We start from the raw sequence: 20,038 nt of genomic DNA, 5'->3' as shown, positions 1-20,038 counted from the left end.
AAAGTTTAATAATTATTTAGTTTTAGTTTAACACTTGAATGTAGAAACAGATAACAAAGGTTTGTTTACATTGTATTACTACTTTACCTGTGAGAGTAGCATTAGTATGTCAAGATGAGTAGGGGACACATTACAGAAGGCAATAGCACACTTTTTTCTACAATGAAAAAGTGTGTAAGAATACAACATTTTCTAATGAGCTCAGAGCGAAAATGTAAAATACAGTGGAAAATTTCTAGTATACGTTGCACAAACATGTCCCTGTCTGACAAGCTGAACAACTAACAGCAGACAAGTAACGACTTGTCGGTTAGGGTTGAATTAAAACAAACATTCAGGATCTAATCTGTTTAAAATAGGTATAATAACTGAAGACGGTTAACTATTAGAATTCCCATTCATCTCAAAGGAAGAAGCAGTCAAACTAGATGCTTCATGGGAACTCATGAGCCAACCACATTAATGTAAATGTCACCTGATGGCACCACAAGAACACAGATGGTCCAGAATATTTTATTGATTGACTTTCATCATCTTAGAAACGCAGTTACAAATAAAACAAAATAGACATTTTAATACAAAAGTATAAATGCAGTAAACAAGCATAATACATTTCAAAAGTCTTACGAATTGGTCCAAACAACATTGTATTATTGTATATAAAATTGTGAACAAAAAATATATTTTGTACGCCAATAATTTTAAAACAATACCAGAGTGGGGATCATTTTCAAAAGAGCTAATGGCAGAAATAAATACCTAAGGCTTTTGCTTAGAATTTAGTGTCTACTGTGAATGTTTTCGTATAAGAGAAAGCTTCCAGCTGGACTTGCATGAACATGTCTTGTCTAACAGGTAAACAACTAACTGCAGAACACGTAACAGGTTAGTATGTCAATGTGGTAAACCCTGAAGGTCTAATGTTACACTAGGTATAATCCATTAAAATATATCTATTTGAGTGGTCAGTATTCCAAAGAAATGAATAATACAAATATAGGATGTTAATGTATTTGCTAACATTCTATGATATGGAATGGCAGTGTAAGCTAGAGACAATGCTGATTCTGAAATAGTTATCAAATACTGATGTTCTATATGCTTTCAAAATCTGCTATTATGCTCTCTAAAGATGCACTTTGAGATCATTGACCCTCAAGATAATACTTCAAAATGACTTTTACATGTCGGCCTCATATTAGTAATACCACTGATCATGTCATTTTGCATTAATACTCGAGTATATGATGTGCTGTTCTTCATTGGGTTTCTGAAAGAAAGAAAGCATAACATGAATATCAGGAATTAAAACATTTAAAACAATGAAAAAATGTATGTATGTATATTTGGGTATAGTATTTGTGTGTATACACCAACAGTCTGGAAATGTTCTTGTAATCCTTCTTGACTATAAACACTATAAATCAGCTCAAGGACAACGGTTGAATGCAAAGACAATTTCAAGCATATGACATTATAGCAAAAGCATAAAGATTTATTTGATTGTTTTAAAAAACTTTTGTTAAATAGTGCCAAGTTGAACATGCACAATTTCTATCACAAAGGGGAGACTTAAAGCATCACTTTTGGCTTTTAAAGGACATTTTGGGGGTTTTGGGAGTTTTTAAAAACACTTTCAGTTTTGTCTGTTCATTGTTAATCCTGGTAGAGCTACGGAAAGTCAACTGGCAGTTCCGGCATTTGATTCAGCCATTAAATAGCCAGGGTTGATAATAAAGCTTTTGTGATTTGACAACTATGCATTACTGTGTGTCTGTTACGGATGCTTGTGACTTTGCAGAAACATAATCATGGCATTCAGTAAACCCTACTGACTAAGAAATAAAAGCTAATTTTTTTTTGTATAATCTGTACGTTTCTTGAGTTCGGATGGGTTCATGCCCTAGTGAAAAATAAATATACTAAAATGTACTTGACATATGTTTATTTTATGCTAAGTATACTACAAATACATTTACATATCTATGTAATTGCAAAAATACCTTGCAGTTGTACTTTTAGTGTACTGAACTGGTATAATTTTGCAATTATCTACTCATTTTGTATTTAATACACTTGTGCTGAAGTACAACTAAATACATACTTAGTATATTTGATTCTGTTAAAGTGGAACTATTGCGAGTATACTTTAGGTACACTTTAGAGAGCTAGCATTTAAAGACCATACAATCCTCATCAGTAATGACATTAAAACACACTTTAGGCTTAATATTAATAAATGTGCATAAATTATGCACAAGCAGTACTCCAAACAAAGTTTAATTATAATTTTACATCAGGAAGTCTCAAGCGATATGTCAGTAAATATGTTAATAAATTTAAACTACACTTAATATAAAATATTATTTTTTTTTTTACTAGGGAACAGAGGAAGCATAAGCAAACATTAAGCTAAAAGGAGTGGTTTAAATTGCTTAAAAGACCACATCAAAGGCACGGACAAAAAAAGTACAAACACTGACAGCACAGGATGGCACATTTTTTGCTTCATCACGTGTGCAAGCGCACTTTTTTTTGGGGGGGGGGGGGGGGTGAATCTTTGGTTTCTGCAGACAGATTCACTGCACACACCAATAAAGCCTCTTACCGTACTGTGAACACTACGTTCACGAAATGTTGTTTCGGCATAAAGTACCTCTTCCTCACAAGTCTGGACTGTTTTAATGATAATGTTACATTGTTCAAATAAGTCTAATATGGTGTTTAAAAACAGATATTGTGGCACATCTTTTAAAAATATGAATTTGTTAAAAATATTATTTGATGAAAAAGATGATACTTGCCTTCAGAACTTCCTTTTTTGCATTTCTTGTGAAGAAAGTATACTCCCACAACAACTACAGCCAAGACCAGTACTATTACTATACTAACTTTCCATCCCATTGACTGTGACTGCATGGTATCTGAAATGAACAACATAAAAATTGCAATTATAAATGAGTTATGCAGTGTCTGATTTCAGTCATTGTTTCCATCTCTCCACTCACTTATCCCTCTACTGCATGATGTTGCCATATGGCAACATACATTTTATGTTAATTTTCCTGCCACTGTCTCTTTAAGACAAACGTTGTAATTTTTTGTTGGAAAGAGAAGACCTTAGTTTAGCCAATTATGTTTGGTTAAGTCACATGACCTGCAGTGTTTTTCTGCTGCGATTTCTGATAGACTGACGTCTATTGTGAGTAGTTGCTGAATGCAAACGAAAACGTCAATAAAAAACAAAGGATCAACTCGTGTCACATCCACAAAAAAATTAGAGACCTCCAGGAAGTTATGATGACATATTCACCACTCAAAAAAGTTTTTATGAAATTAGTTTTTTTGTAAATCGTTCAAATGTATGTGTTGCCAAATGGCAACACTGTGCAATAGTGGAATGTGCAATATTGCAATTGGTTAGCTAGCTAGCAAGGTCGGCTATGATCTTTTAAGTTTTAACAATAACAACATTAGTGCTAGTAATGTAATGTTGATTAGTCATATGTTAATGGCATTTGTATTATGAATAAAATCGCATAAAGTGTATAATACTGCAACACCAATTAAATCAATACAAACAACATTTCAAACAACAATTATTAATTATAAAAAAAACTTTAAGTTAGAAATTTGAGAGTTAGATCCACTATTGGATGTTGTATGGCAACATATCATAAAGTACCTTAAAATATTCATTCCCCATTTTTTTTTTTTTTTTTTTACAGCACTTCAAGTGAAGCCATTCTAAGAAAAGAAAAACAGTCAATTATTATTTTTTTATAGGTCTATCATAATGTGTGCAGTAGATAGTTAACATGGCTTTTAACCGACAAGGTTGGAAAGCTTGAAAAAATACATTTTATAATCACTAATATCACCACTGACTGACCTGGACATGTTTGACAGAGTTGAGTGATACTGAAGTTGTGGTGAGTCTGGTTTGTGATGGGATTGTTGATCACACAGCTGTAGGTGTTTTTTTCCTGATATTCCACCTCCAGAGGTAGAGAAAGACTGATGCTGAAATTTGACACACTGATGCTGGACAATAAACTGTTCCCTTTGTACCAGGAGAGAGTCACATGACTCACATTCAACACTGAACACATCAGCACACAACTGGACACCGATGAACGTTTAGATGATGACGATGACGAAGAAGAACAGTTTGAAGTGTCTCTGGTGATGACAGGAATCGGAAGAGGAGCTGGAAATATTGAGAACAAATGGAAACAGAAATGTTACTTAATTTAAATGGGGACAAAACTAAAGAAGTGGTATTCTTCCTTAAATATTAATTAAACATGTAATATTACTGACCATAAACAGCAACAGAAAAACTCTTGTATGTAACCCTTCCTTTGATGATTGTTAGTTTATAAAGTCCACTGTGTTTAGTTCTTATGTTCCTGATGGTCAGAGATCCAGTTTGAATGTCCATCTGCAGTCTGTCTCCAAATGTTACATTACTGTCATACATATCAATGACCTGCTTATAGATTTCAGCAATACGAGTGTCTAAATTGTTAACGCTGAACATCCACAGTATCTGATCATTTCTCAGTACTTCAGTAACACCAGTGTTTAAAGTGACAGATTCTCCTTCCATCACTGATATTGACTTAATTTCATCCATTTTAACATCAAGCACACCTAAAACACAGAGAAACAATTTTTGATCATGTATTTATCTATCAACTATAGAGACAATTACATGACAACAACAATAAAAAAAGCTTGCTTATTAAATTAAATACGTGCCCAGTATCGTTATAAAAACGCATTTTTATGTTTAGCTATACAATATTAAAACAATATGATCTTTTCCTTAACTTAACTGCATGTGGTTGATTATTCTGTCGGACAGGATGTAGTTCCCAAGACTCAGCATATTCCAACATGTCGACATTTACATTTACATTTAGGCATTTGGCAGACGCTTTTATCCAAAGCGACTTACATTGCAGTTTTTAATTGGATGGAAATAGTCAGACCACTATTTGGCATTTCCTTCCCCTTTAGTGATATTGAAAATGCCGAAATAAAGAATGTATTTGTTGTGTGAAAAGATAAAAACGGCAACTTAGTAAAAAACTAGGTGAAACACTGTTTAAAAAAAATAAATCACTTACCATGCGAAAACCAAATCCACAGACAGAGGAAAAAAGATTTATGAATCATATTCACGATTCCCTACATATCCGATCAATAAAGGGAGTTGCTTATCTGGTTCTTTTTTTTCCCCCAAAACAATGAAAATCGAAACAGATATTAAACATAACACGTTAAAAGCAAAGACGATTTCGAGGAATACAGTCAACGGTACTACGATTGCTATCAAAAGCTGTTATCAAGCACTATCGTTTTCGCATAAAACATTTAAGGTGGGGTGCACAAAAGCCCATAGTCGTTTAAGGTTAAGATGTGCGTGGGCCTGTAGGCGGATTAAAACATATCCTGTAATTTTGTGGTACATCCATCCTTTAAAAAAACGATCGATACTTTTATGTGAAAAAAAAAAAAGGCCAGCAGAACCAAAAACGCTACTTCTTGTTTTCAGTTTTCAAACGTCCAGATTTCGGTTTGCCTTCTTAGTCTGGATAAAATCGCTCCGCCCTTTTTTGGCGACCCTCCTGTTGCTTCAATGAAGAGCTCAGCTGAACAGTAAGTTTAGCTTGGATATTATCAGTCCTTGAGACGACTTTACAGTAGCTATATGAACATCAGAGGAAATTCAGCTCTTTGACTGACACAAACAGGATGAAGACTTTGAGCAGGAACTGTGTTGAAGTGTAGATTTTTTTGCATGATTGTAGCCTATTTATGTTGTTCAACTTGTGGTTTGCATCTGCTTTCTGTCATTTTCCTCTGAGCAAATAGAAAATAATCCCTGTTGAGTACAGCTCTGATCAAAGTGTTTTTCAGGAGTTTCTAAATCTCTAATCTAAATACCAGTTTTATTATTTGCATACCAAACAAATTAGAAAGCTGCAGCTCAATAAATCAAAAAGTCAGGTAAAATGACTGAACAGATAAGGAAAGGTGAGTTTACATCAGCTCAAGATTAATCCTTATGCACAAGAGCCAATAACTATCAATAAACATGAGATGATCGTCCAGAGCTCAAGAGTTACATAATGTTATATGAATAGTTATGCTGCTTAAGCCACTAGTTCACACTATAGAAATCTTTGGCTTTGGTTTGCCGCTATTTCCTGTACAGAAACCTTTTTATGTAAGAAAAAAAAATGTGTGTGTGATAAATGTGCATTATAAATAATATTCCTGCACTATTGCTGTGTTTAACAAAAATAATTTAAATGACACACTAAAATAATATTTTTGAACACCATCTATAATGTTCAGAGTCCTTTACTGCCATTATGACTTACACAAAGGAATCTGCACACATGCCTGGTGTTGTATGGTAATTGTACAGTAGAACAACTGTTTTCTATATTCATTCTCAGTTGACTCATTGTTCTCACTCATAGGAGCTCAAGGTCAAGGTCAGCTACCATCCTCAATGCAGACTTTTATTTCCTCTGAGCAACACGTAAGCGTTTCTGTGAACTATAATTTCTCTCTTCTAGCTTTTCCACTATCACATGTTTGTCTCTTTACTTTGCAACTTCCTCAACATGTGAGTGTGTTTCTCTTTAAATTCACAGCATCATTTTTACAGTGCAGTTTGTGGTAAAAGTTCTTTTGAACATCTTATTCTATTTCAATGTTGTTTTAACGTAATCCTATAATACTTTTTTTTTCAGTACTGCTACAGGCCGTGGGTTCATCTGCAGCCCTTCACCCACAAACAGTTCTCAGCTCACAGCATGTTCTGCACACCTTCTGCATCTCGTATCTCCAACAATAGACACTCGTACCACCTCTGACCAAAGACCACAGTGCATCTCATCATGAGCAGAGCAGGTAATGTGTCACAGTGCATGAAGCTTTTGTTCGGTGCATTAAAAAAGCAAAACAAGATCCTTGTGCAGGTCTGCTTGCATGCAAAATAAATAATTGTTTGGTAACAGACAGATTATATAGAATATAATACATCACTTTTTTTTATTATTGTTTTGTCCAGTCTTTGAGTTTCAAACAGTATAATGGCAGTTCAGAGCAATGTGTCCGCCTTCATTGCAGATAAGCGGAAACAGACATCTGAAGTTTTGTTTTTTCTTTCAACAACAAGCAGCTGCAAGGTCATCTGCATTAAATGATCTTCATAGAGCTGCACGAACAGGGGGCGTGATGGGGGGCTGCTATTCCCATGCAACTACACACAACATCTGCTCTATATAAAGTGAAACTGCAGCATAAAAACAACGAGGTACAATAGTCTTTTTGTGAAGGCAGTGAAAGAAACAAAACACCAAAGACCATTAGGGCCAGTCAGTAGGGTTTTAATTGTTTTTCTAAATATGCACTAGTTGGGTCTATTTGATAATTAAAAAAAATTATAAGAGGTCTATAATATTTGGTATGTTATATATGAGATGCTTTAAATGTTATCTGTAGCCCCCTCTGGTGAGGCTTGTTTAATATAAACTCTAAATACTAGATGGATACACAAGATGAAATTTGTTTTATTAGACAACAAAAAAGTTAGAGACGTGTTGTATTTCAATACACAATAACAGTCTACATTTAATTTATAATTAGCAATATAACATCAAGTGTATATAAAACAAAAGCTAATTTAATTCAGTAACTCCTACAAACTCTGGGTCAAAGTGATAGGCTATTCTCTTGAGATCTGCCTTTTGAGTTTCAATGTGTGTTGATAGTTCACAGCTGTCTCGGTTCTGCCCACATCCAGCAATGATTTCTGTTAGAGACAGAGAGAAACATAAACTAATCAGGAATCATTGTGAAAAGAGGGTATATAGGTCTAACCTAGAACCGGATTTAAAACTGCATCTATTTTCCAAACCAATTCCCTGAGCCGAGTGACGATGGTTCGTAAATATCTCCCGAGTCTCCCGCAATAATTGTTCAATGGCATTGCAACACCACTACTGAATACACACCGGGACTAGTGTAGTCCAGCTCTGTAAGTGCATGAGCCGGTTCTTTTCATTGAATCAAAACCAATCAGCGAAACCAGTGTAACCTGATTCCTGAAGAAATGACACTTCTATAGCTGGTTCATTTCAGTAAATCAAAATCATTCAAGGGAACCAGTGTAATTCTAAAAGAAAAACTGTTATACTTAAAGTAAGCAAGCAAGAAAGAAAATCAGACTTATTCAGACTAACAGTTTACAGACCTGTGGCAGATCTCCCGTCTGAAGGCAATACATGATCTGTGTGTATTCTGACATGCTTTGCTGTTCTATGAGTCTCAGATCTACAAACACAAACATTTTGATCAATGTGAGGAGACTTTGAGTTTATTTAACACTACCATTGCGTGTTGATTAGTTTTGATAATGGTCAAATAAAGCAAATGCGTTTATATGCTGTTTCTATGAATGTACTGCCTCAAGTGGAACATGAAGGCACGACAATATACAATGTTTAGTTTAAATTTGAAGTCATTTTTTATTTATTATTTTTATGTTAACATAAACATAAATTTAAACCTACATATTAATCAGTTTTAACAGGTGGCCAAAACAATCAGGTCTAATGAGAATTATTGTACTAAGGGTCTTATTTGTGTGCGAGATCCAGTTTGAATGTCCATCTGCAGTCTGTCTCCAAATGTCACAGTACTATCATACATATCAATGACCTGCTTATGGACTTCAGCAATACGAGTGTCTTTAATCATCCACAGTATTTGATCATTTCTCAGTACTTCAGAGACACCAGTGTTCAGAGTGATAGAATCTCCCTCCATCATTGATACTTCATCCGTTTTAACATTAAACACACCTGAAAAACATTTATAACATTTCTAGAGAAAATACCATGGCAAAAGCAAACAATGCAGCTGACAAAGACTTGTTTAATAATTCAAACACACGCGCATAATACCATTATAAAAACAGACTAGAATGTGTTTCTAAACAACACAGTAGAAATTGGTTTTATGAGTTTTTAAACCAGTAGAAGCTGGTTTTAGTTAGGTTTTAAGATATTTTATTAAAAAAATACTGAAACAATGACTTACCACATAAGAGCAAAAACCAAAGACAGAAGAAGCAATATTTACGAATCATCTTTCACCACAAATCTGTTCATCCAACTCCTTATGATTTAGCGAGAGTGTTCAATTAATAAAATTCAAAAACATGCTAATTCTGAAAAAAAAAAAATTGTTACTCGTTTTTGAACCCACAACTAAAACAAAAGCCATTAGTCATGATTAAAAGCTGTTAGCAGTTTTCGCTTAATATTTTGAACATACGATACATCAGAGCTCACGCTATCTGATTAAAGTGTATTAGCAAATTTATTAGTATTCGGTTAATCTTCATCCATCCCTAAAAAAAGCTAAAAGGCCACTTCTTGTGCTAGTTCTAAGAAGTACACTTTTTGTAAAAATCACCCCACAACTCAGCGTTCAGTCAACATTAGCCTATGAAACGTCTTCACAGTAGCTATGTGCATCAGAAAATTATCTCTTTCATAGACACAAACAGGAAGAAGACTGTGACCTCTTTGTGCTGTACAAAAACATTTCTCGTTTAACTTTGTGGTTTGTGCCTCTAAACAACATCTCCTTCCTGTCAATTTATTCTAAGCAAGAAAAAACTATCCTTTCAGATTTTAAAACTCCATAATTGATCAACTGAATATTTGTATTATATGCATATAATAAATCGCTTTATTCAAATCACATTTGAATTTTCTGTTTTTTAACATGGTATGTTTAACATACAAAATGTGTATTATATATCAGTGAAAGTTTTAAAAAGCTGTAAATTGAGCGCTTATGTCATTTTATGTCTATACCCACTCGTTCACACTATCTAGAGATTTTCTGACACGTTGGGTTCTGGTTGGCCACTGTTTCCTGTACAACAAAGAGACAGAAATCTATTATTGTTGAACATAAGCTCAGAAGCTCTGTTGATGTTATCGTTCAAATCGTCTTCCTGCTACTGTCAATACACCATTTTTTACACACACACACACACACACACACACACACACACACACACACACACACACACACACACACACACACACACAAAAAATAAAATAAATTAGCACATCATGGGAACTCAAGATCTGCATCTTGTGTCGCGTCTCAGTTGACATTTTGTTCTTACTCTGTAGAACTCAAGGCCAAGTTCCCGTGAGTAAGAACAGGCTGAAAGTTCAGCTGCAGCTCTTCACCCACATACAGCGTTACCACAGCATGTACCACCTGTACCACACGTGACAAATGACCACAGTGCATCTCATTTTGACTCATTTCGTACAGAGCAGGTAGTGTGTTACAGTGCATAATGCATCTCATGGTGCTTTGCACACTAAAAAAGCGAAACAAGAACCAGTTTCAGGTTCTGACTAATGAAAATAAAGCAGTAAATTACAACTGTTACTTTAGAGCGGTGTTGTAAACATGCTCCATTCAGTCCTCTTGATACTAAAAAACTAAATTTAAAAGGTCTGCACACCTTCCTTTAAAAGGTCAACTTTCCTACAGAATTTAGCTCCAATCTTGTTCAGCCTCACTTTTTTTACAGTCATCCTAAAGACCTTGATCAGCTTATTCTGCCATGTTTGATTAGGGTTGGAGTAACTGTGCAGGAGACCTAGAAGGTCAGAGCTGAGAACACTTGCACCAGATATTAAATGTGGTCTTATCTTCCTCTGGTGGATAGCAATAAACTCGCAATGGAGTCCGTTCAGCATTTCAAGAATAAGCAATCGATATAAAGTGAAATTTGTTTAATTAAAATAATGGCAAAATAATACGATGTAAGAGGTTGTATTATGTCACAAAAATCAATATGTTAATTATTAAATAAATAAAAAACAGGGTACCGTTACACTGTGGGCGTCTCGCACTGATGACGTCATCGCTCGCAGTTGAGATGAGCAGGTTACAGTACTTTCATATATTTACACAACTGTAAAATACGGGCTAGTTTAGTTACGTCGTATGCCAATACACATAAAGGCCAAGAAATAGTGATTAGTGACCAGCATCAAGTCTTTTTTTTTTTTTTTTTTTTTTTTAAGAAGTATCACAGCCTGACACCAAAATTTTATGCATTATTTAACTAAAATACTGAACTTGGCCATTGGTCTCTCATGCTCGACTGTTTCATGCAAGACCCATGCAAGTTTTAATAAGTGTTTTCAAATAGTTCTATATTAGCCAAATATTGCCCTAACAAACCATACATCAATGGAAAGCTTATTTATTCAGCTTTCAGATGATGTATGAAGATCAATTTTAAAAAATTTGACGGTTATGACTGGTTTTGTGGTCCAGGGTGACATTCTATGAATCAGATTTCATTTTTTAACGAAATCGCTCTTAAAATCAGTCTCTTGCCGCCACCTACTGGCGAAACTATGTAACCTGCACCTACATTGCTGATAAATTGCAAGAGTATTGTCCTCCATTCATGAAAAATTTAAGGGAAAAAATAATTTATATAAATTAGTCATAATATTGTATAGCAGTTGTCTATTTTGTATTACTTCGTTGTTCACTTCAGTGTTCTTTCCCTGTACAGTTGGATTTTATATGATTTACTGAAAATTAAAGCTTGTAAACTTTCATTTTTGACCTGATGGAGGACAATTAGGAGAGTAAAGAACTAAAAGATAAGGAGGAGAAACTTGATGTTAATTCTGGAGTCTAACAGACTGAAGGTATTTTTATTTTATTTTTACTGAAAAGAAGATCCAAAGAAACTTTCACCTGCCGTCAGTGTGGAAAGTGTTTCTCACACAGAAGTAGTCTTAAGCTTCATATGAGAGTTCACTCTGGTAAAAAAAAAAATTGCTGTGATGATGTGATCAATATGAAAAGAGTTTCAGACAAAAAAGGAGCCCTTAAGGTACACATGAAAATCCACATCAAACCTTACAAGTGTTCACAATGCGAGAGATTCAGTCGGCCAGGACATCTGAAAACACACGAGAGGGTCCACACTGGAGAGAAGCCTTACAAGTGTTCACATAAGATTCAGGCATGTACCATCTCTAAATAAACATAAAATGATCTGAAGAGAAACCCTGTCAATTATCTTCTCATCTAAAAACATAAAAACAGTTTAAAAAGTCTACAGTCATGGTAAATAGTCTATGTTGAGATCCAGAATATTCAAGTGTGATGCCAGATTCTCGGCAAGTGTGACTCTCAGTGTTGTGCTTAGAACATATAGTTATGTGACTAGTAATTACATATTTACTAAATGCAAATAAGATTATACTATCTTGAAACTTTTAAACTGTTAGTTTCTCTTCTTTTGTGTTGCTTTAACTAAATCTTAAGTCAATAAAGAGTTTTTTTTTTTACATTTACTTTAGTTTTTTTCACCAAATAATCATTGACTAAATGTGTTGACTCATTTCATCAACTTTTTTGTCCATTTTTTTCTACAAATACAAGATTTTGTCTTTGCTTGCAAAAGTTTTCAAATCCCACATTAAATGTTGTAATTCTCCCTCAGAAGTTTCGCTATTCCATGTAAAAGTGTTTGATAGCCATTCACATCAAAGGAGGTGGGTTTACAGTTTACCTGTCTGTCATCTTTTATTCCTTCCTTACAATCCTGCAGAAAAAAATAAAATAAATAAATAATAGACACCACAAAATATGTAATGGTTTTACTGGTTATAATGGGACTTGTATTGGTTTTAATTGAAACTTGTGGGTTTCTAATGGTCACCTTCTGTTGGTGGCTTGTTAAAACCACAAAATCCTAAAGAAATATGTCACAAAACACACTACAGTGTTTTTTTAATGGTTTTAATGGTTAAAAGCTGGCAGTAAAATAAGAAAATGAAATTAAACGAATGCATCTCCGATTTGTCTATTTTAACTCCTCAGTCAGACTGTTATTTCACGTTAAGTGCTTTATATAGGCTATAAGATACGATATTGGAGAAACTGTTACGGATTATCGTGCAATATAATGCAAAAGAAACTGCGCTGGGGTTCGTTTCTTTTTATTCATTCTTAAACAGTCACGTGGTTTACAGACAAACGTATGGGCGAATGAAGCCAAAGAGTATAGAATACCAAGAGGCGAAACTCTGTTGCTGTTTTGGTAACAGCCACTAGGTGGCGCTTCGGTAGCGCGGCCGCCATTCTGGAGTGAAAATTCCAACTGGACAACAGCACAGAAGCAGACAGAATGACAACGAAAAAGAAGTCAAAGTGGAAATAAAAGAACGCAATGACTGCAGGGAGGTAGTGTGTGACCTTAAAAAGTCACTCTACACTGTTAGATTTATTTTACGGATTAGAATTCATCATATCTTACGCACCCAAAATTTTCACAGCCAGTTCAGAAGTGCAATAGACAATTTCTCAAATTAAGTCATCAGTAAATGTTATGACTACTACAGTAAAAGTTGTATTGTATTATTATATATGTTTTATGTTATCAATTGTGGAATCCAACCCTTACATTTGAGGCAGCCTGCTGTATTTTTATTTTATGCAACTTAATGCATTTACTATTACTATTATTATTTACTATTATAGGTCTGAAATATAAATTGTATTTATACATTATATTGTAGGTGTTAAACCCATGGATCACACTACAAATATCGATGATCTTACAGAACATGATTTATTGCTGTGTCTTTCATAACTAAATAATTAAATAATTTTGGATTTTTTTAGTCATGCTTTAACGGACATTAATATAAGATAATACTGCAAAAACAGTTTACTGTTAAGCTGTTATATTCCTGTCGTATATTTATTGTCTAACATTCCCAATTTTTTGATGCATGTCCTTAATTTAATTATATTGGTATTAGTTCAGCGTTTATAATGCTAGAGCAAAGATTTTGCGAAAAATAAATGCAAGACAAAGTTTGTTTTTGATAATATGGGTTATTTTGTGTTGTCATATTTTTTAATTGCATTAATAACAAAGGTTAGGGTACGTACAAAACATACAAAAATCATTTTAATAACAAACGAGTTATGGTTTAATAATTAACAGAAGTAGCCTAATATAATACAAAAATTCTTAAGAAATAAACGGAAAGGAGTAAAAAAATATATATATTTAAAAATGTTCTCATGGTTCAGGTTGTGTATTTTAGCTTTAAAGTACTTTTTTTTTTTTTTTTAAACAAAACAGCTGATATTTGCCATAGCGACAGCATGGAGGTAGTGGAATGCCGAGTGGCTTTCACTCCAAAATGGCGGAAGCATAGGGCTGCTACTGGGCGGCGCTGTTGCAATGGAACGTTCTATTGACTTTCACTTCTTGTCAGTATATGTTCTTTGATGAAGCTTCGGACATCATAGATCACGTGTTTAGGCAAAACGAATCAAGCTCCGATACAGCTCTTCAATGTAAAGGTCCAGAGCGTCAGTGCTGAATGTTACAACAACATATAGCGCAACTTGTGCATCTTTTCTGGCGTTTGCCGACGGCATTTGGCAGGCAACAATGTACATTATGTTAACTGAAGACATGATTGTTTGTGAATGTGCGAATTAATTTAACCAGAGATTTATTTATGTTTAATCTTACCAGATATGTTCTTCCCACCACACGAGAATAAACCTTTTGAAGCTTCTCCTACAACAGTTCATCAATAAATGCTGGAATATGCTCATCAGCCTAAAAGTGAAGAAGATATGGTTTAAGAAAGAACAGTGAGAACATGAACGAACCCTGCAGAATAAAACATGAAGATACTGAAGAACAAAGAGGTTGGTGTTTATTATTAATTCTTCTTTAAGGCTAAACCAGAGGTATCAAACTCAATTCCTGGAAGGGCTGCAGCTCTGCAGAGTTTAGCTCCACCCAGCTCCAACTCATTTGCTTTGAAGTTTCTATTACAGTTTTTTTCAATCGCTAACAAGCGCTTACCCATACTTAAGATACTTTTTCTAAACTCTTAACACAGACTCACACCTACAAAACATAATTGGCCAAATGGATAATTTTCTTCTCAAAAATACATTTTGTTAAATATATACTAACTCTTCATTTCGAAATAGAATACATCTTTCTCTGCACACACTAACTTTACCAAAACACTGGAAATCTGACTCAAAATGAAATTATTCTGTCAAAGAATAACACTTGATTTCACTTCACAAGGTACATGCAGTCAATCAAAGTACACCAGGTTTCAAAATACTGGCTATTGTTGACATTACAAAAACTGCATAGACTTTTATGTTTCAGTTTTACAGGTATTTGCATGCAAAACATGCAATCCACCATTTTGACACTAAATTTCTTGGTTGGGAACTGTATGTCCACATGTACAGTAATGTTCACATTCAAAAGCATTCCAGTAAAATGCAAATAAGTTTCTTTTTCTGTTTATTACAGGAGGTACAATAGAAACATGGTATGATAGAACAGAAAAAGTTTTACAGTATTGCTTACAGTGAACAAAATATCCATGAAACACACAAGAGCATTCTGAACAAAAAATAAATAAATAAATAAAAATAACAACAGCATAAAGCCCAGATAAATAAAAAAGGGGGGGGGGGGGGGGTCTAAAAAAAAAGCACAAAATTACTGTATCTAATCTCTCCGATGTTGAATTGAGAATGAATGGTAAATTCCAATTCATTTCCTGGAATGGAATTGGATTTGGAATTGGAATGTCAGGAAACAGAATTGAAATCAAATAAATTCCAAAAAATTCCACTTGAGTTGCTAGTTTATAATACATTAAATATTGTAAATCAGATAGACAACAAACATATAAAAGAAATACAAAGTACTGTATGTTTAGTTGGTTAAGCATGATCATTTTACATGCCAAATTTCAGGAAATGATAATTCGATGCAATAAAAAGTGAATGAAATACATGAATGAGCATGACTCATTTTTTTGTGTGAGTTCAGACATATATTATGTGGTAATCATATATTGAATGTATAGTACATACAGAAACTTATCACCACTGTCATTCAATTATTAATTCATAATGTACAGTTCTCATTTTTATTTACTTGCATTTGATCAACTCTATTTCATACATTACTTGGTATTTGTAAAGCATCATAAATAAAGTTAAAATGTATGTCTCTAAATGCAATCACACATAGATGCTCAGAAACAGCAATAAATGGAATTCAGTGGAATTTCCGTGAATTGAATTCCACATCCTGTAATTCCAATTCAATTCAAACTCTGTTTCCTGTAATTGTTGTTGAATTCCAATTCCAATTCCATTCCAATTCCATTTCCTTCTTTGAATTGGAATTGTTGAGTTCATTCCTGAGTTGACCCCAACCCTGTTTCCAAAACATCACTCCTCAAAGTCCTCATTTTACTGTATAAGTGTAAATGTAATAGAAAAAAATAACCACTGCCTCTGAGTGTAAGCCAGACTGGAATCTGCTGTGGTTGGCCCAATTTACCCAACATAAATCAGCTATTCAATTGTTTGTTTATTATCAGCTGAGATATATTTTTGATATTGATATTGTTTTTGAACTGATATCATTGCAGAAGCAGAGGTTTTTATACTGTATCTAAGGTTTGTAATATTGTATTTGCTATTGTGGGATGTTGTGTGCTAACATTCGTAAATACTACAAAAACAATCCATAATTTTGTTGGGAGGTATAGCTTGTCTGTTAAGAAAATGTAAGGATTGTGGAAATGTGTTCACTGACTGCATATTGGGTGAAAACGACATGAAATGCGTGAATGGTATGGCCATAAAAGACCGATGCTGTGCTAATTGTGTTTAGAGTTTTGAAAATGTGACAACAGATTGGACAAACGCTTGTTAGCGACTGAAAAAAACTGTAATCCTGAAGACCTTGATTAGCTGGATCAGGTGTCTTTGATTATGGTTGGAGTTAAATGGTGCAGAGCTGTGGCCCTCCAGGAATTGAGTTTCAGACCAGTGCTATAAACTTTCAAGCAGTTTGTCAGATTTAGTGGTTGTAGTTAGAAAAATCATAAGAGCTGTGGAATAACAGTTAAAGAAGCAAATACAGGACACTTTCCGTGAAATTAGTACATATTGGTGCCTCTTTTTTTCTTTGGTTGTTAACAAATGGTCAGTGAAATAAGGTTTGAGAAATAATCATAGAGAGGGTTTGCAGTTAGGCTACGTCTCAATTTGGTCAGTATGTGCGGCCATACTTGTGATATTTGGATGTATAGAGTGCTAGGAGTGATTGCACGGTTAATGTACTACTAAAAAGGTTGTTCTGCTAATTTATGCTGTTTAAACAATAGAAAAAAAAACACATGGAAGCTGCTAAATCATATAGAGAAGGTTTTTTCTTTTCTTAAATTGACCCACATTTGGTTTTTGACTATTGAAAATGTGTACATTTTAATGATTTACTCCTGGGACCATATTGAAATTCCAATATCTCTGGAACCGAATCTCATAGGGCATTAAAAATAAAGATGCCAAAAGGGAAGTTTGTTAAGACCCGATATCTAAAAGGACATTAAGGTGTATTTAATATTTCTTGAGATACAGACATGCAAACTTTGGAGGAAAAACTTGAAAAGTGCTGTTTCCCCATTTTTGAATGGTCACCATTGGTACATAATGCAACAAAGATTGCTAAAGTCAACAAGTTTTACTTATGTAACTACCAATCTCTGTGTAAAAATAAGATAAGGACGCTGTTATCTTTCTGAAGTCATTTTTACTTGACTCTAATTCTAAAGTGCCACTTTGACCTCCTTCCACAAAATAGTGGATTACTCAGTAAATTTTCATCCATGACATTTAATATTTTGGCTTTCATCACTATACATGTCTATCTTTTCTCAGAATAAATATTAGCAAAATCTAAAATTTGAGCCGGGGAAGTTTTTGAAATTTGGTTGATTTGACATGGAATGACCCAATTGGAAGATCAGTGTACAAGAAATGCAGCAAAATGATCAATAATGAGTTTTGCTGCTATCATGTCAGAGTTCTTTTACTTCAAATTTCTGTTTTATGATTTTCTCATTTTATAATTTACTGAAAATCAAACCTTTTTTACTTACCTTTTAGACCTAAAAGGAGAAAACAACGAGAGTGAAGAATTTGCTGAAGCGGAGGAGAAACAAGATGTCAAACCGGTGATAAAGTCTGAGAGTCCCTCACTGAAAAGAAAACGCAAACAATCTTTTACCTGTTCTCAGTGTGGAAAACATCTCTCATACAAACAAAGTCTGAAACATCACATGAGACTTCATAGTAAAGAGAGGCCTTTCACGTGTGATCAATGTGGGACAAGTTTCGCAGTAAAAGGATCCCTTAAACATCACATGAAAATCCACACTGGAGAGAAGCCGTACACATGCGATCAATGCGGGCAGAGTTTCACACATCCCAGCACTCTTAAATTACATGTGCATTCTCATTCTGGAGAGAGGCCGTATAACTGCGATTGGTGTGGTAAAAAGTTTATTAGGGTAGGATCCCTGAGGACCCACTTGAAAGTTCATACAAAGGAGAAGCCTTATGTTTGTTCTTTGTGTGGAAAGAGTTTTAGTCAGATGTGCGCTCTAAAAACACACCAGCAAAGACACAGCGGTGTGAAGAATCATATGTGCTTTGATTGTGAAAAATCCTTCATTACAGATGCTGAACTGAAACAGCACCAGAAAACTCACACTGGAGAAAAACCTTACAAGTGTTCACACTGCGACAAGAGTTTCAGTCAGTCAGGACATCGAAAAATACATGAGAGGATCCACACTGGAGAGAAGCCGCACACATGTGATCAGTGTGGAATGAGTTTTACACATCCAAGCACTCTTAGATTACATCTCCTTTCTCATTCTGGAGAAAGACGGTATAACTGCGATCAATGCGATAAAACGTTTGTTAAGGCAGTATGCCTGAAGGCCCACCGGAAAGTTCATTTAAAGGAGAAACCTTACAAGTGTTCACTGTGTGAAAGGGGTTTTACTCAGCTGACTGCATTAAAATCACACCAGAAAAGACACAGTGGTGAGAAAAACTATATGTGCTTTGAATGTGGAAAGACCTTTATTACAAACGCAGAACTGAAACTGCATCAGAGAATTCACACTGGAGAAAAACCTTACAAGTGTTCACACTGTGATAGGAAATTCAGTTGGTTAGCATCTCTGAAAATACATGAGAGAAGCCACACTGGAGAGAAGCCGTATCACTGCTCTTCATGTGGGAAGAGCTTTAGTAAATTAGCTTCTCTACTCAGTCATAGAAAAAGAAAATGTCCAGTGGAAAATGAGCTACCTTCCATACAAATCTTTCCTGACAAGTTACAATGAGTGTCTGAGAAAAGAACCATCAAAGTTGTCTCAGTAAACAAGTGTGAGATTCAAATCAACAAAAGGAGGCTATGGCATATTTAAGCGAGTCATGTGTGATATATAAATCAAACTATTAGAACTTGTTTTTCATCTGTGTGCATAGCTGCTTAAATCATCTTGTTCTTTAGCGACTCAAGTCTATTTACCAAATGCAGATGCAAGATATACTGTTTTGCAAGATATTACTGATTGAATGCAATATAATGGCAGGATAATAGACAAAGTTCTGATGTCTTGATGGCTTGCTCTAACTACACATCTGTCTTCAAGAATAGTTTTATTAAAGCAATTTATGCTATAAATAAACATGAATTTAAACTTCATATTTTGCTTCTATAATGAAAATTATTGGAGACTACTGATTTAACCAACAACAACAATGTTAAACCCATGACAGTGTTAAAGACATGCACTAGATTTTTAATCTGGTCTAAAGCGCACTCTAGTGACTGACTCGTATTTAATGTATTATTTCTAAGATGCTTTAATAGGGTTCGCTAAACATTTCAGGTATATGTGGCTCGAGCAAAGTGACAATCCTCACTGTACTTTTAATTTATTTATTTTCTGTATGTTTGTATTTAAGTTTTTACAAACTGATTTCGTCTCGCGGCGATGACGTCACT

General features: G+C 34.4%; 3 protein-coding genes across 4 annotated transcripts in view; 2 read left to right on the top strand and 1 right to left on the bottom strand.

Moving 5' to 3' along the window:
• LOC141338024 (SLAM family member 6-like) overlaps positions 1-20,038 on the top strand; it is a 384,898-nt gene that overhangs the window by 121,338 nt on the left and 243,522 nt on the right. The window lies entirely within an intron of this gene.
• LOC141338605 (CD48 antigen-like) lies at positions 743-5,361 on the bottom strand. 2 transcript variants are annotated; one of them, XR_012355862.1, is made up of 5 exons: positions 5,136-5,361; positions 4,324-4,656; positions 3,893-4,210; positions 2,609-2,924; positions 743-1,270 (listed from the first exon to the last, which is right to left on the bottom strand). XR_012355862.1 is itself a non-coding variant. In XM_073844206.1 (4 exons), exons 1-4 carry the CDS (start codon positions 5,182-5,184, stop codon positions 2,752-2,754), a joined length of 873 nt encoding a protein of 290 aa, XP_073700307.1. In that variant the 5' UTR covers positions 5,185-5,361; the 3' UTR covers positions 2,551-2,751. The 2 variants fall into 2 exon arrangements, 1 of the variants encoding a protein (XP_073700307.1); XM_073844206.1 differs by lacking the exon at positions 743-1,270 and having other exon boundaries at positions 2,551-2,924.
• LOC141338599 (uncharacterized) lies at positions 14,504-19,735 on the top strand. The gene is made up of 2 exons (XM_073844200.1): positions 14,504-14,829; positions 18,121-19,735. Exons 1-2 carry the CDS (start codon positions 14,781-14,783, stop codon positions 19,368-19,370), a joined length of 1,299 nt encoding a protein of 432 aa, XP_073700301.1. The 5' UTR covers positions 14,504-14,780; the 3' UTR covers positions 19,371-19,735.

The sequence above is a fragment of the Garra rufa genome, chromosome 7, assembly GCF_049309525.1.
Source record: "Garra rufa chromosome 7, GarRuf1.0, whole genome shotgun sequence".
NCBI lineage: Eukaryota > Metazoa > Chordata > Actinopteri > Cypriniformes > Cyprinidae > Garra > Garra rufa.
The sequence above is the reverse complement of the archived record's forward strand: the minus strand, read 5'-3'. Positions and strand labels throughout refer to the sequence as shown.

Bases quoted from the DNA above. Each gene is read 5' to 3' on its own strand.
- LOC141338605 (XM_073844206.1), bottom strand. From the start codon at position 5,184: ATGATTCATAAATCTTTTTTCCTCTGTCTGTGGATTTGGTTTTCGCAT. The intron at 4,211-4,323 runs GTCAGTAATATT...CAATATTTCCAG, and splicing joins TTTTTCTGTTGCTGTTTATG to CTCCTCTTCCGATTCCTGTC. The intron at 2,925-3,892 runs GTCAGTCAGTGG...TGTTCATTTCAG, and splicing joins ACTCTGTCAAACATGTCCAG to ATACCATGCAGTCACAGTCA.
- LOC141338599 (XM_073844200.1), top strand. From the start codon at position 14,781: ATGAACGAACCCTGCAGAATAAAACATGAAGATACTGAAGAACAAAGA. The intron at 14,830-18,120 runs GTTGGTGTTTAT...CTTACCTTTTAG, and splicing joins AGATACTGAAGAACAAAGAG to ACCTAAAAGGAGAAAACAAC.